The following is a 15,091-nucleotide window of genomic DNA, read 5'->3' on the forward strand; positions in this document are numbered from 1 at the left end:
TAAAAATAAAATTTTTTAAAATAAATCAATTAAATTTAAAAAGGAATTAGAATTAGGGAAAAATATGAAAATATAGTTTAAAAATCATAACTTTAAACAATGACATAATGAGTTTGAAGGCTTCTGAAACTTACTGGATGGTTACAGTGATGTGATGATTTAGTGTGAAAAGGACAGGCTGCCTCCAACAAGTTTATAGAGGGTATGTGTTTTTTTTTTAATCTTCATCCAAGGATATGTTTCCATTGATTTTTTTAGAGAGAGAGAGAGAAACATAGATGTGAAAGAGAAACATAAATTGGTTGCTTCCCATATGCCTGGATTTTGGATCGAACCCACAACCTAGAAGTGCGCCTTACAACCAGAATCAAACCTGCAACCTGTGTTTGGGATGTTTGGGATGATGCTCCAACCAACTGAGCCACTCAGACATAAAAAATAAAGTGTTTTTAAAGATGGATCATGGCAAAGTTTTTAGAAATAATGAAAAAATTGGAAAAAATAGCAGTGAATACTACTAAATAACACAAGATAAGTTTTGAAGATATTTACAAAATTTACTTTGTCATATATATATTTGAAATGTTGAGAAACAAAAATTTATTCTGGCGTGTTATTTTTTTCTCTCCATTTTATTGATTTTTAGAGAGAGAAAGGGAGAGGGAGAGAGAGCAAGAGCTAGATAGACAGACAGACATTGATATGAGAGAAATATCGATGGTTGTCTCCTGTACTCTTTCTGACTAGGGATGGAGCTGCAACCTGGATTTGTGCTCTTAGCTGTAATTGAACCTGCGACCTGGTGTATAAGATGACACTCCAACCAATTGAGCCATGCCAGCAAGGGCCAAGTTTATTCTTAATGTAATTGACATATGTATTGTTTTTTTCTCTTCTATTTAGGAATTAGACACACTTCAGCAGCAACTAGATTCACTGAACATGAAAAAAGACAGTCTGGAAGCTGTAAGTATAAAATTAAATAAGATTTCTTATATTACTCATCTACAAAAGATAAATATATCCTAATATATAAAAACCCAGAGTCTGTAACAACCAACCGAAGGCTTGACCAAACACTGGACATAGAAAGGGAGTGGACTGACAATTCTAGGGGGAAAAGAGAGTGGGGGTGCGGGAAGAGACTGAACAAAAATCGTACACCTATGAATGAGGACAGTGGCGGGGGAGGGGGGATGAGGGGGGGAGGTAAGGGCAGAGGTAGGAACCTGGTGGAAGGGAGCTTTGGAAGGGAAAAAAGAGAGGAACAATTGTAATAAACTGAACAATAAAGAATTATTAAATTTTTAAAAATGCCATAGATTTCTTGGCATTAATTTTGTATCCTGCTACATTGCCAAATTTGTTTATTAAGTCTAATAATTTTTTGATGGAGTGTTTAGGGTCTTCTACATACAATATTATGTCATCTGCGAATAATGACAGTTTTACTTCTTCTTTTCCAATTTATATGCCTTTTATTTCTTCTTCCTGTCTGATTGCTATAGCTAGCACTTTCAGTACTATGTCAAACAGGAGTGGTGAGAGTCGGCATCCTGTCTTGTTCATGTTCTTAGGAAATGGTTTTAGCATACAATGGAGTCAAGACAATTTATTCAATAAATGATGTATGGAAAATTGGACAGATACAAGGAAAAAAAGTGAAACTAGATCACCAACTTACACCATACATAAAAATAAACTAAAAATATTTAAAGGACTTTAACATAAGATGGGAAACCATAAAAATATTAGAGGAATTCACAGACAGCAAAATCTCAGACATATGTCATAGCAATATCTTCACTGATACAGCTCCTAGGACAATGGAAACTAAGGAGAAAATAAACAAATGGGACTACATTGAAATAAAATGCTTCTGCACAGAAAACAACAACAACAACAAAAACAACAACAACCATCAACAAAATAATAAGAAAGCCCACTGCCTGGGAGAACATATTTACCAATGTTATCTCTAATAAGGGTTGAATCTCCAACATTTACAGGGAACTCAAAAAATGGGCACAGGACCTATATAGACACTTTCCTAGAGACATATGAAAACATGCTCAAAGTCACCAATCATCCAACAGATGCAAAGCAAAATGACAAATGAGGTAACTTCTCACACCTGTCAGAATGGTTGTCATCAACAAATCAATAAACTACAAGTGCTGGTGAGGATGTGGAGAAAAAGGAACCCTTGTGCACAGCGGTGGGAATGCAGCCATTGTGGAGAACAGTATGGAGTTTCCTCAGAAAATTAAAAATGTATCTCCCATTTGACCCAGTAATCCCACTTCTAGGAATATATCCCAAGAAATCAGAAGCACCAGTCAGAAAGGATATATGCACCCCTATGTTTATAGCAGCACAATAGCTAAGATTTGGAAACAGCCCAGATTAAAAAGCTATGGTACATCTACACAATGGAATACTGCGCTGCTGTAAAAGAAGGAACTCTTACCATTTGCAACAGCATGGATGAACCTAGAGAGCATTATGCTAAGCGAAATAAGCCAGTCAGAGAAAGAAAAATATCACATGATCTCACTCACTTGTGGAATATAATGAACAACATAAACTGATGAACAAAAATAGATACAAATTCATAGAAACATCAAACAGACCATCCAACCTAAGAGGGAATGCAGGAGAGGGCGGTGGTAAAAGATCAACCCAAGGACTTGTATGCTTGCATATAGGCATAACCAATGGACACAGCCAGTAGTGGGTGAGGGCTTATGCTGGAGTGTGATCTGCTGGGCAGAGGACAATGGGGAAAAAAGGAAATGTATGTAATACTTTAAACAATAAATTTAAATTTTAAAAAAGTTAAAAAAAGGAAGAAAATATGCAGGGATCTATTTTTATTCTTCCAGTTTAGAAATGTGTTTTATAGCATTAATGATTAATCTAGGTACTCGATGCTGGTGGTTTAAATGTGCCCTTATTTTTATAAACTGAAACCTATTTGAAATATTTTGGATGAATACATACATTTTTCCTTTTTTTGCTCCCTTCAGGAAATAGCACACTCCCAGGTAAAACAGGAGGCTGTATTGCTGCATGAAAAACTTTATGAGTTAGAGTCCCATCGAGATCAAATGGTTGCTGAAGACAAAAGCATGGGATCCCCAATGGAAGAGAGAGAGAGATTACTTAAGCAGGTAGGAAAAACAAACATACTTATTTTAATATGTCATGATTTGTGAATGTGTTTATTTTATTTAAGCCATATGAACTGACCAGAAAGCCAGTAAGTTTATGAGGTCTTTAAAAAACAGTGAAGTGAGCTTCACCTAACAGTATGAACTACTTGACCATTAAAGTCTAGTAAAAATCATCTCTGACATAAAGTGTTTTTTTTTTTTTTAATGTAAATCTTAATTTTGTGGTGGTCATGCATGTTATGGCCTTTCTTTTTCATGTTTTGGATTTTATGAGGAAAACTTAAAACTTTTCTTTGTTAGTGAATAAATAATTAGATAACCTTACTGAAGATCTCTATTATTTATTTTCGGCTTCATATTTAGAAATCAAGTGTCCCACAGCTAATGACTTTTATTAATGAAATTAAAATCTCCTCTGAAATCTGCCTGGTCAGAGTGACTCAGTCGGTTGAGTGCTGTACTGTGCACTGAAAAGTTGTGGGTTTGATCCCCAGGTAGGGCACATACAAAAGGCAGTCAAGCCTTGTTTCTCACATTGATGTCTCTCTCTTTGTCTGTCTCTCTCTCTCACCCTCCCCCCTCCTCCCCTGCCTCATGTCTTCAGGTGAGGATTAAAAAGTGAATAAAGAGCCAGGTTGCTGTGTCTCAGTGGTTGAACATGGACCTATGAACCAGAAGGTCATGGTTCGGTTTCTTGTCAGGGCACATGCTGGGGTTGCAGGCTTGACCCCCAGTAGGAGGCATACAGAAGGCAGGCGATTAATGATTCTTATTATTGATATTTTTTTTTATCTCTCTCTTCCTCTCCCTCTTGGAAATAAATAAAAAAATATTATTATAAATAAATAAAATCTCCTATGAAATTACAGTATGTCATATGGTCATGTCACATGTATTCACTAGCTTTCTTACTATCCCAAGGCTGACTTTAATTTAATACTGAGTTATAATTAACCTATTATTTATCGTGAGGTACTCTTAACTATAGGGCCCTTAGGAGAACTGCATGTGTATTTGAAAACAGCTAGTCAGGAGCCTACAAATGGAACTCCTTTGTAGTCTTACATTGAACCCAATAGGTTTGGAGGAACCTTAGGGATCAACTCAGGAGCTATTTAAGTATTAGGATCATTCTAGAAAAGTATTAAAATCTAGATTCTCTGAAAGTCCTTGGAAAAAGATCAGTGAAGTCAAGGGACTTGGTTGGGACAGGTTACCAGAACAAATATAATAAATTTGTATTTCAGGCAAAGAATAATATTTTAGTATATATATGTAAAGTATATTTTATATTGCATAATGTATAGTATCATAAAATTTACTTATCTGAAATTCAAATGCAGTGGGATAAATCTGTCAGCCCCACCTTATATATGGGGGGTTTATATCTTAGATATTTATGTAAACTGATCCAGTTAACCTCATGGTACCATGTGGATTAGTATGAAAGTATGTCACCACCCTTTCTTTCAGAAAGAAATAAAAATTTGTGAATAGTTCCTTATTGATGTTCCTTTTAACTTTAAAGATTGAATTTTAAGTAAGTTTCAAGAGACAAGATTTGACATTTTAGAGCAACATACCTTAGAATTATTTTTAAGATAGCCTAACAATTAATAATTCTTTGAACACCATTTTCTTTTTATGCCTTTATAGGTTAAGGAAGATAACCAGGAAATAGCTAGTATGGAACGACAGTAAGTACATTTGTACTAGGACATTTTGCATCCCTTTCTCATCTTTTAAATTATATTCTAACTGTACAAGAGGTGCATATTATCACAATAATTTTGGTGTGGTTCACACTGATAATATTGACATAACTTTCAGTTTTAACTACATTTCGTACAATTCACATATTTAAAGCATACGGTTCAGAGTTTTATAGTATATTCACAGAGTTATGCAAGCATCACTTCAGTCTATTTTTTTATTTTTTAATATATTTTATTGATTTTTTTCAGAGCGGAAGAGAGAGGGATAGAGAGTTAGAAACATCGATGGGAGAGAATCATCAATCAGCTGCCTCTTGCACATCACCTCCTGGGGATGTGCCCCCAACCAAGGTACATGCCCTTGACCTGAATTGAACCTGGGACCCTTCAGTCCGCAGGCCAACACTCTATCCACTGAGCCAAACCGGTTTCGGCACTTCAGTCTATTTTAGATCTCTTTAGTAACTTAATTACACCCTTCTTGTTTTCCACACCCAATCATTCCCTCATCCTAGCCTTAGAGAACCACTTTTATTTTATGTTTGTAGAGTGACCTATTCTGGATATTTTATATAATGAATGGAATCATATAAAACGTGGTCCAATGTGGGTGCATTCTTTCACTTAGCATAATGTTTTCAAGGTTCTTCTGTGCTATAACATGTATCGATAAATATTCCTTATGTGGATATACCATATTTATTTCTGTCCATTCATTAATGGATGTTTAAGTTGTTTTCATTTTTTGGCTGTGATCATGCTGGTATGAAATTCATGTATCACTTTTTGCATGTTTTCACTTCTCTTGGGTATACACCTAAGAGTGGAATTAATGGCTCATATAATATATCTATATTTAATTTTTTAGGAGTCCATTTTATACTTTACCAGCAGTGCATGAGGGTTCCAATTTCTCCATGGCAGTTGGGAGGGACCAGGCCTGCAGGGGAGGACAGTTAAGGGCAACCAGGCCAGCATGGGAGGGCAGTTAGGGGTGACCAGGCCTTCAAGGGAGGGCAGTTAGGGACAATTGGGCCAGCAGGGGAGCAGTTAGGCGTTGATCAGGCTGGCAGGGGAGTGGTTAGGGGGTGATCAGGCTGGCAGGCAGAAATGATTACGGGCAATCATGCAGGCAGGCAGGCAGGTGAGTGGTTAGGATCCAGCAGTCCTGGATTGTAAGAGGGATGCCTGACTTACATGGGTCCCAGATTGGAGATGTTGCAGGCTGGGCTGAGGGACATGCACACATACCCCCGCACGACTTTCGTACATCGGGTCTCTAGTTTATATACGTAAAAGCCTAAGTGACTGGCTGACCAGTAGTTATGACACACCCTGACCACCAACGGGCGGACACTCAACGCAGGAGTTGCTGAGCTGTATTGACTTGGCAACTGCTGTTCTTGGGTAATGCACTGGGAACCAGAGAAAAGAGTAAGCTAGATATTTAATATTCTTTTCCCACTTAATTGTCTTGCACTTTTGTCAAAAATCAATTATATATAGATGCAAGATCTGGACTCACAGTTCCATCCCACTGATAGATTTAGGGTGAGTGAAAATCAAGTCACAAATATTCCAGAACCACAGTAATGATTACTGTATATGAAGTACTAGTACAACTGCTTTTGCTAAAATTTTAACCCATATAATCTTCTATCAATGCAAATTTTCTCTTATTTTTTAATGTTTGAGATTAATTTGCCAATTAGTTCAGTTTATATAAACCTACCAAAAAAAAAAAAAAGAGAATATTTTTCACTTCCTTAATGCTTTAAGTCATGCTCAAAAAAAAAAAAAAAAAAAAAAAAAATATGGGCAAGCATCAGCTTTTGGAGTCAGACAACCTAACATCTGTAGAATATACTTTCAGTTCAAATGTGAATCATGAAAAAAGATCTATCGATAGAAAAGAAATTTCTAAATTTGTAGAATTATCCTGAGAATAGGGCACATATTTGTAGATATTGTTTATGCAGCTTAGAAAAGACATGATTTTTCTAACATCATCATTAAATGTTTTCACTGAATACCTATACTATCTGTTATAAATTCATTAAATAATATTTTTAATAGGTTAACAGATATAAAAGAAAAAATCAATCAATTTCATGAAGAAATTAGACAACTTGACATGGATTTAGAAGAACACCAAGGTACTTTTTCTGGCATTTTTATAATGTATATTAACAGCTATTTATATAGCAGTATTGATACAGTGTTAATTTGGGCCTCGAAAACTGTTTATACGGGATTTATTATTTAATTGTGACATCACTAACTTTACTAAAATACTAAAGTATAATACTAAATATTACAATTAATATTAAATTATTTAAGCCAATTCAAACTTGAAATAGCTTAAATTGATTATAGAATGATAAGAATTTATTTTCCTTGGCAAAGCAATTAAAAAAATGAACTAAAATGGTTTCAAATTATTACTGATTTTAAAGTTATATTTTCTCAATATAATGTTATTAATTATTAATTAACTGGGTTAACTGATAGAGTTGGGAGGAGTGAAGATCAAGTCACAAATACTCCAGAAAGACTTGTTTAGGGAATGTAGCAAGTACTGAAATTTTTGATCCTCTTCCAGCTTTTTCTAGTAGTGCGATCTGAAGAGCCAAGACGGGAACCAGAACACTTGGGGAATCCTGGGGTCTAAGCACGTGGAAGTGCTGTGCTGGGGAATAGGGAGCTGCTGTGCAGTCAGGGGAAGAGGACGGGTATTAGAATTTCTTAGCCAGCTTCTCGGTAGTAAGGGAGAGTAAGGTGGGTTTCTCACAGCACTTTAATCACAGATTAATTGCAAACCAGTTAGTATGCTCTTGGATTATCAAGAATTGACTATATTTTTTATGAGTCAGGTGTTATATTATAAACTGTGCATATATATGTATACCTACTATGTCTGAAGAACATTATTAGCAAGGAAAAAGGGTATTCTATCCCTAAAATTTTTTACTTCAATTTTAAATTCAGTGTACTCAGTATTTATACTTTTTTTGATTTATGAATAATAGAACTAGCTACTGTTGCTTGATTACTTACCTGATCTTTGCAAGAACCCTTTGAAGCTTTGTAACCCCTTTTATACTTGCTGAAGCTCAGAGAAGTTAAGTATCTACACTGACTACATATGTTAGCACTGTCTCCCTAGGTGCTTGACTTTCCCTTTAGGCTATAAGTTCTCCAGGACAAGGACTATCTCTTATTCACGTTGGTAAGCTCTTTCATCACAATGTCTGGGAAAATAAGCAGTAAATGTTTGTAGAATGAACTAAAGTAAAAGTTGGGCTCTAGTCATTTTTGGGGGGCCCTCTAGTTCTTCAGATGTACATATACACTCTTATCCAGAGAGTTTGATTCGTTTTATCACTTTCTAGAGAATTCTTACCTTGGGTTTTCTTATTGACATCTGTTTCTTCAGTAATCCTGAGTCAAAATTCTGGGCAATCTGCTTCTTAAGATGTAGAGGATAATCAAATTATTGATATTTTGACTTTCTGGTCCATACTTAGCTCTGCTTCTGGCTTTATTCTCTCTGGTCCTCTTTATTAATTTCTTAGATGCCACCTGACTGCTTCCATTTATAATCCTGTGTGTAATCCAACTGGATCGCCTTTTGCCTTGTAGTAGGGGTTCTGATTAATATAGCATGAAACCATAAATGATGTATATACACATCTGACTTTGTTAGTAGTTGCTTTTAGTTTTTAAATAAACTTTAAGAAAGATTTGCATTGCCCTGGCCAGTGTTCTCAGTGGTTAGAGTGTTGGCCCAAACACCAAGTCATGGGTTCTATTCTCAGTCAAGGGCTGTTTGCTGGTTTGATCCCAGCCTCAGTAGGGGAGTTTGGGAGAGGCAATCAATTGGTGTGTTTCTCTCTCTCTCTCTCCCTCTCTCTCCCTCTCTCCCCCTCCCCCCTTTCCCTCATTCTCCCTCCCTTCCACTCTCTAAAAATCAATGAAAAAATATCCTTGGGTGAGGATTAAAAAAAAAAAGATTTGAATAATTCATTTTAAATTCAAAGGCAGCCTTCAGTATTGGGTAAGGAGCAGTTATGTTCTAACTAGATATTAATGGTGGCCTTGTAATTAAATAACTCTGTCGAGGGCATTATATTTATTCATTTTAATAAGTTTTTAAGGCTATGATTTACAAAAGTTACATTGAATAATTATGTCTCCAAATTAACTAAATAAAATCAATTAACATTTATTTGACTTCTCTCTGAAAATCTTCATTGTTTCGTATGCTGAGTTATCAGTTTCTGTGACAATCTGGAATAAAGTAGAAAAAAATCTTCACAAAACACTTAGACTTTTGACCAATTCTATAAGGATTTCTTTGCTCTCAAATATTTACTTAGTCTTTGTAAGTGATATAAAATATAATATCTCATAACCAAAAATATTTGTTAGAAGAAAGTATCATTACTTTTTTTTTTAAATTGCTGTGGATGTCCTCTTATCATGTTATGTATTTGCTAGACTTCACCCATATATTAGTTTTATTTTATTGATGAATCAGGTAATTTTGTTATATGGGCTCTAAATATATTTAGGTTTAAATGTATATACTGTCTTATATTAATTGGGGAAGGAATTGTTACTGTTTTCGCTAACTAGAAGCAATGAGAAAACACTGTTGAAAATTGTTACATGTTCATTTTGACTACAAACGGCATGGTTATTAAAGCACAGCATTATGGGCAAGTGCCATGCTACTTTTTAGAAGAGCCCAAACCCATCCTGATTTCTCTTTAGAGGACGTGCCCACCTTTGAATATTTACTAATTGTTGCTTTTTTAAATGTTGCACCTGTATGAGAAAGGTACAGTAGTAGGAAGAGCATTGTTGCTCTGTGTAAAGAAGAAAACAAATAGATAATAGTAACCTATATTCTCAACACATGCTATCATTTTAAATAAAAATCCTTTTACCACAAGGTTTACTTACAGCATATAGCTGAGTAATTTGTTTGTAATAAGGTAATTTTTAAGGTTTTTATTCTCACCACAAATTAATACTTAAGTGTTTATATAGTAGCTCATATTGAAGGTCCCTCAAAATAAATGTTTCTTGGTCCACTGAAATCAGGCCCTTACTTTTCACTATTTTACATTAAATTCTGTATAGAACGGTGTTATTACTTTATGACATGACAAAATCTTTTATGGAATAGGAGCACAAAATAAGTGATCAGGCTGCTATGTAGAATTCCTGAGCCATTTGAAACTGAGTTGGTTCTCAGCTTTACCCAACACTGGCTTGTGCTTACACTTTCTACCATTTGTCCACCTGCTTCCAACTTCCAAAAATTTATTATTATTGTTTCCTTTTCTATTTTTCTCATTGCTGGAGTTTTACCTTTAAAAATTCTTTATTCTATGGTTTTAGCGACATTTAACGGAAGGGAGGAAGTGGGATGGAAATTAGATGTGCATGTTCAATTTGCCATCTTTATCAGAAAATTATTGGTTATAACTTAACTTACCCAGAATTTCTTAGAGTTTTAATCACTTTGGATGTACTTGATTTTGTGTGTGTCAGTGTTTATGTGTGTGTTTTGCCTAAAATGAATTATTTCCTTGTGCTTTCATTAACTGTGCAATTAGCTTTAGCATGCAGGAGTTACCCATTTCTGCTTTTTAAAAAACCTTTCTTTAATTAATTGTTAAAGATTCCAATTAATTTTCTTTTTAAAATTTTGGGTTCTTTATATGTGAATCTGATATGTGCTTAATGTGAAAAAATTTAAGCAGTATAAAAAGTATGTAAAGTAAAATGTTATCTTTTTCCTCAAACTCGTTCTGGTCATCAGAGGTAATCATTTTTTATAGTTTGATAATTAGCTTTTTAGTGTTTTCTATAAATATACAATCATATATTTAAAAATATACAATATGTAATAATATATAGTTCTTCTAAGCTTGAGTTTTTTATTTAAAAATTATATGTAATGTACATTATTCCATATGAGGGTGAATACACCTCCTTCTAAAAAGTATATGCCCAACCGGTTTGGTTCAGTGGAGAGAGTGTTGGCCTGCAGACTCAAGGGTCCCAGGTTCAATTCTGGTCAAGGGCATGTACCTTGGTTGCAGGCATATCCCCAGTAGAGGGTGTGTATGAAGCAGCTGATTGATGTTTCTCTTTCATCGATGCTTCTAACTCTCTTTCCCTCTCCCCCCTTCTCTGTAAAAAAATCAATAGAATATATATTTTTAAAAGTATAGCATAGTGGCTTTAAAACCAGATGAAAAAATGGTGCCTAGCACATAGCAAGCATTTGCAACAACTATTAGCTGCTGTCATTGTTGTTCAGTATATTTGTTATTTCCATATTGGTATGTAGGTTGTTTCTTATTTTTCACTACTAAGTGCAATGCTGCAGTAGATAGCTTTGCTACATATGTTTGTTAACTTGTCTATTTCTAATGGGTAAATAAGATCTACAAATTGCCAGTTTAAAAATAGTCACAGGGCTGAAACTGGTTTGGCTCAGTAGATAGAGCGTCGGCCTGCAGACTGAAAGGTTCCAGGTTCGATTCGGTCAAGGGCATATACGTTGATCGATGATTCTCTCTCATCGATGTTTCTAACTCTCTATTCCTCTCACTTCCTCTCTGTAAAAAAATCAATAAAATATATCTTTAAAAAAAATAGTCACAGGAATATCAAGTACAGAATCAGGAATATAATCAATATTGCTGTAATATTACTGTAATTACTGAAATAACTGTATGTGTTATCAGAATGTTTATTTCTTAATTATATAAATAGTCGCTGGGTTGTATTGAAACTAATATTATATTGTATGTGAACTAAATGAATTCTTAATAGAATGTTACTTATGTTCACAATTTTTATTGCTTTTGCAAATTTATTTCTGAAAAAGTTGTACCATTTTATACAGTCAATTGCAGTATATGAAAGAGCTTCCTTACCAATGCCAGTTGTTATAAATTTCTTCATTTTTCTCAGTCAAGATAATATACACTTTTCTGACAATTCCCTGTTCTCAAAGACCTGAATTTGTGGTACTTCCATGATCCACAAGGTGGGGCTAATTTTCTGAATATCTACATACACAGGCAGGTTTGATGAATAGTTAATATAATACAATATAGTCACATACATTCCCAAGAAGGATTTTTGGGAGTTATTACTTATTACAAATTATTCCTTCATTTTAAAAGTACAGTATCTTCCCAGAGATTGATTAGATTGTAAAATTGTCTACCATATGATTCTTAATACAACATATCACAAATATCTAAATAAATAACTGCTATAAGTGATAAATATGTATCATAATAGGAGTTTACATGAAATGCTATAGGATCACTGTCTGAATGAACTCATTGCAATTTATTCCATAATTTATATGTTTTTTTTCAAGAGTTGTAAAAATATAAAACATAACACTTAGAATATTTCTTTATGCTTAGAATTTCAAGAACCTGGTTGGAAGCTTTGGTTCTTTGGTTATTTTAGGTAAAAGGGAATTTATAAAAACAGAATAACTTTATTTTAGAGCACAGGTTCTGCAACCAGAATGCCAAATCTGGACTGTGCCATATTACTGGCTGATTTTGGAATTACTACTTGATCTTTATGTATCTTAGTTTCCTCATCTTTACAATTGAGATAATAACAGTAGCTAAATCACTCTCAGGGTTGCTGTGAGAATTAGACAAATGGTGTGTGTGTGTGTGTGTGTGTGTGTGTGTGTGTGTGTGTGAGAGAGAGAGAGAGAGAGAGAGAGAGAGAGAGAGAGAGAGAGAGAGAGAGAGAGAAAGAGAGAGAGACTCAGAATAACTTTCCTGGTGATTTTCCCAAAACATGTTTTGGAAAGTATTTTCCCATTAGCATTTCCCCCAGGATGTACAAAATGATCTAATTTCAGAGTGGTTTATCTTCTGGTATTTGAGATTTCAAATGGCATATATTCATTGCTATTCTAGTTTTTAAGTATACATTTAATGAAGAAAAATGGATCATTGCTTATTGTCTAAGTTGGAGATTATGTCTTTCATTAGAATGGTGGTATCTCCAGACCAAGTGTATCAGCACCATCTGAAACTTATTGGAAATAAAAACTATTGATCTCCGCCCCAGGCCTACTATTATAATTGTGAAACTCTAGGGATAGGGCGTAGCAATTTGTGTTTCAACAAACCCTCCTGATGGCTCTAATGCAGATTGAAGTTTGACAATCACTGCTTTAGGCAGTAACTGAAACATGCTGTGTTTAGTACATGCCAAGGACTCCTCATTATGCCACCAGGCATTATTGACATTACTCTGTTGAATAGTCCTTTTTCTTTTTCTTTAAAATTTTGAGAGTTTTAGCAGTCATTTAACTTTTATATATTTAGAGAATTATTACATATTTTTAAAGTGGTTCCAGTGTGTAGAAATAGAATTATCAGATCTTGTTTAAAGAAAATTTCCTGATTAAATTTAAAACTTTTGTAGAGAATGTGTAATTGGTAAGTTGGGTTAAACCTTAAAGCAGAAGTTATTTTAAAACAATAAATTTATATGTGTTCATTTTAACATACCAGTTTAATAGTAGTTGATAAGCTAGTTTATTATATACTGCTATAATGATGTATGAAAAGTTGGTGGGAGAGAGAGACCAGGTAAAAGGGAGGAATTTCATAGGATCCCAAAACCAGCTAAAATTGCCCTAACTGGTTTGGCTCAGTGGATAGAGCATCGGCCTGTGTACTGAAGGGTCCCAGGTTCAATTCCAGTCAAGAACATGTACCTTGGTTGCAGGCACATCCCCAGTAGGGGGTGTGCAGGAGGCAGCTAATTGATGTTTCTCTCTCATTGATGTTTCTAACTCTCTGTCCCTCTTCCCTCATCTGTGTAAAAAATAAATAAAACATATTTTTTTAAAAAACTTTAAAATTGAAGTAGGAGTGGAGGAGGAGGAAGTGTCCTGGCTTGCTAAAATACTGACAATGTTAAAAGGGGTTCAGGTAACAGCTCAGTATGAATTAATGTGACTTAGTCTCCAAAAGAGCTGAAATCCTAGTTTGCATTAACGAAAAGATGAATATGTATACTATGGGAAGTGATAGTTTTTTTAGAATCCTGTTTCTTAGCATCATATTTAAAGGCGATAAAAAAGAACTGGAACTCATTGAGTAGAAAGATAAAGAGAATGAAGCCATGCCACATAGGAACATTCAAAGGTACTGGGAGACTTAGCTTGCCTCAGAAGGACCCCAAGTGCTGGAAAGGAAAAAAAAAACCTGGGTGTGTAAAAGTCTTTTAGAGCTTATTCTTTTTAATATATATATATGTTTTTATTGATTTCAGAGAGAGGAAAGGAGAGAGCTAGAAACATCAGTGATCTATAGGCTGCCTTCTGCACATCCTTTACTGGGGATCAACTGGGACATGTGCCCTGACTGAGAATTGAACTTTGACCTCCTGGTTCATGAATCGGTGCTCAACCACTGAGCCACACCAGTTGGGCAGGGGTTTATTATTGTCCCACCTCTCTAATTTTATTTGCTTTCTGCTACCCTTTCACCTCCAAAATCAGTAGCCTGCCATGTTGGGGATTTTGAGGCCAGGGGAATCACTAGCCTGTGCCCTGTTGGATATTGATCAGAAGAGAAGTTTGGGGTAGCTACCTGTAAAATGGCAATCAGATCTTTTATAAGGTCAGACTACTTTTTAGAGCAGTAGTCGCCAACCTTTCAGACCTCATGGACCACCAATGGTCCATGGACCACCGGTTGGCGACCGCTGTTAGAGTATAACAGTAAAGGTAGCACTCTAAGCCCTGAGTTAAGAGAACATCATTTGATGGAAGAAAAGTAAAGGCTCAGAAGAGCGTACTGACAGTGAAGACAAAGGTGACTGTGGTGGTATTCAGCCCTTTGGCAAGAGGATTAGTAGTATATTTCCCTTACTCCACTGGCTGGCTAGCAGAGAGTATCAAAGAACAACAGTGTCTTTTCTGCAATATCCCAACTCTTTTATAATAGTCCATTCTCATTTTTTTCTTTCCTCCCTCAAAGTGGAATTAAGCCTGTATTTATAGAGTAAATTTTGAGTTATTTGTCATAGTAGTGTATACATTTCTTTTAAAAGAATTTTTATTGATTTCACAGAGGAAGGGGAATGGGGAGAGAGAGAAGGAAACATTAATGATGAGAGAGA

At 35.0% G+C, this 15,091-nt stretch overlaps 1 protein-coding gene across 2 annotated transcripts in view; it reads left to right on the forward strand.

The window, feature by feature from the left end:
• Nucleotides 1–15,091, forward strand: part of IFT74 (intraflagellar transport 74) — a 76,274-nt gene that overhangs the window by 29,071 nt on the left and 32,112 nt on the right. For both annotated transcript variants that reach the window (XM_045580283.1, XM_036434212.2), the window contains exons 10-13: nt 904–966; nt 3,030–3,173; nt 4,833–4,873; nt 6,968–7,047. In XM_045580283.1, coding sequence (XP_045436239.1) covers nt 904–966; nt 3,030–3,173; nt 4,833–4,873; nt 6,968–7,047 — 328 coding nt within the window. The remainder of the gene's footprint in view (nt 1–903; nt 967–3,029; nt 3,174–4,832; nt 4,874–6,967; nt 7,048–15,091) is intronic.

This window comes from Pipistrellus kuhlii, unplaced genomic scaffold (assembly GCF_014108245.1).
Source record: "Pipistrellus kuhlii isolate mPipKuh1 unplaced genomic scaffold, mPipKuh1.p scaffold_m20_p_12, whole genome shotgun sequence".
Taxonomy (NCBI): domain Eukaryota; kingdom Metazoa; phylum Chordata; class Mammalia; order Chiroptera; family Vespertilionidae; genus Pipistrellus; species Pipistrellus kuhlii.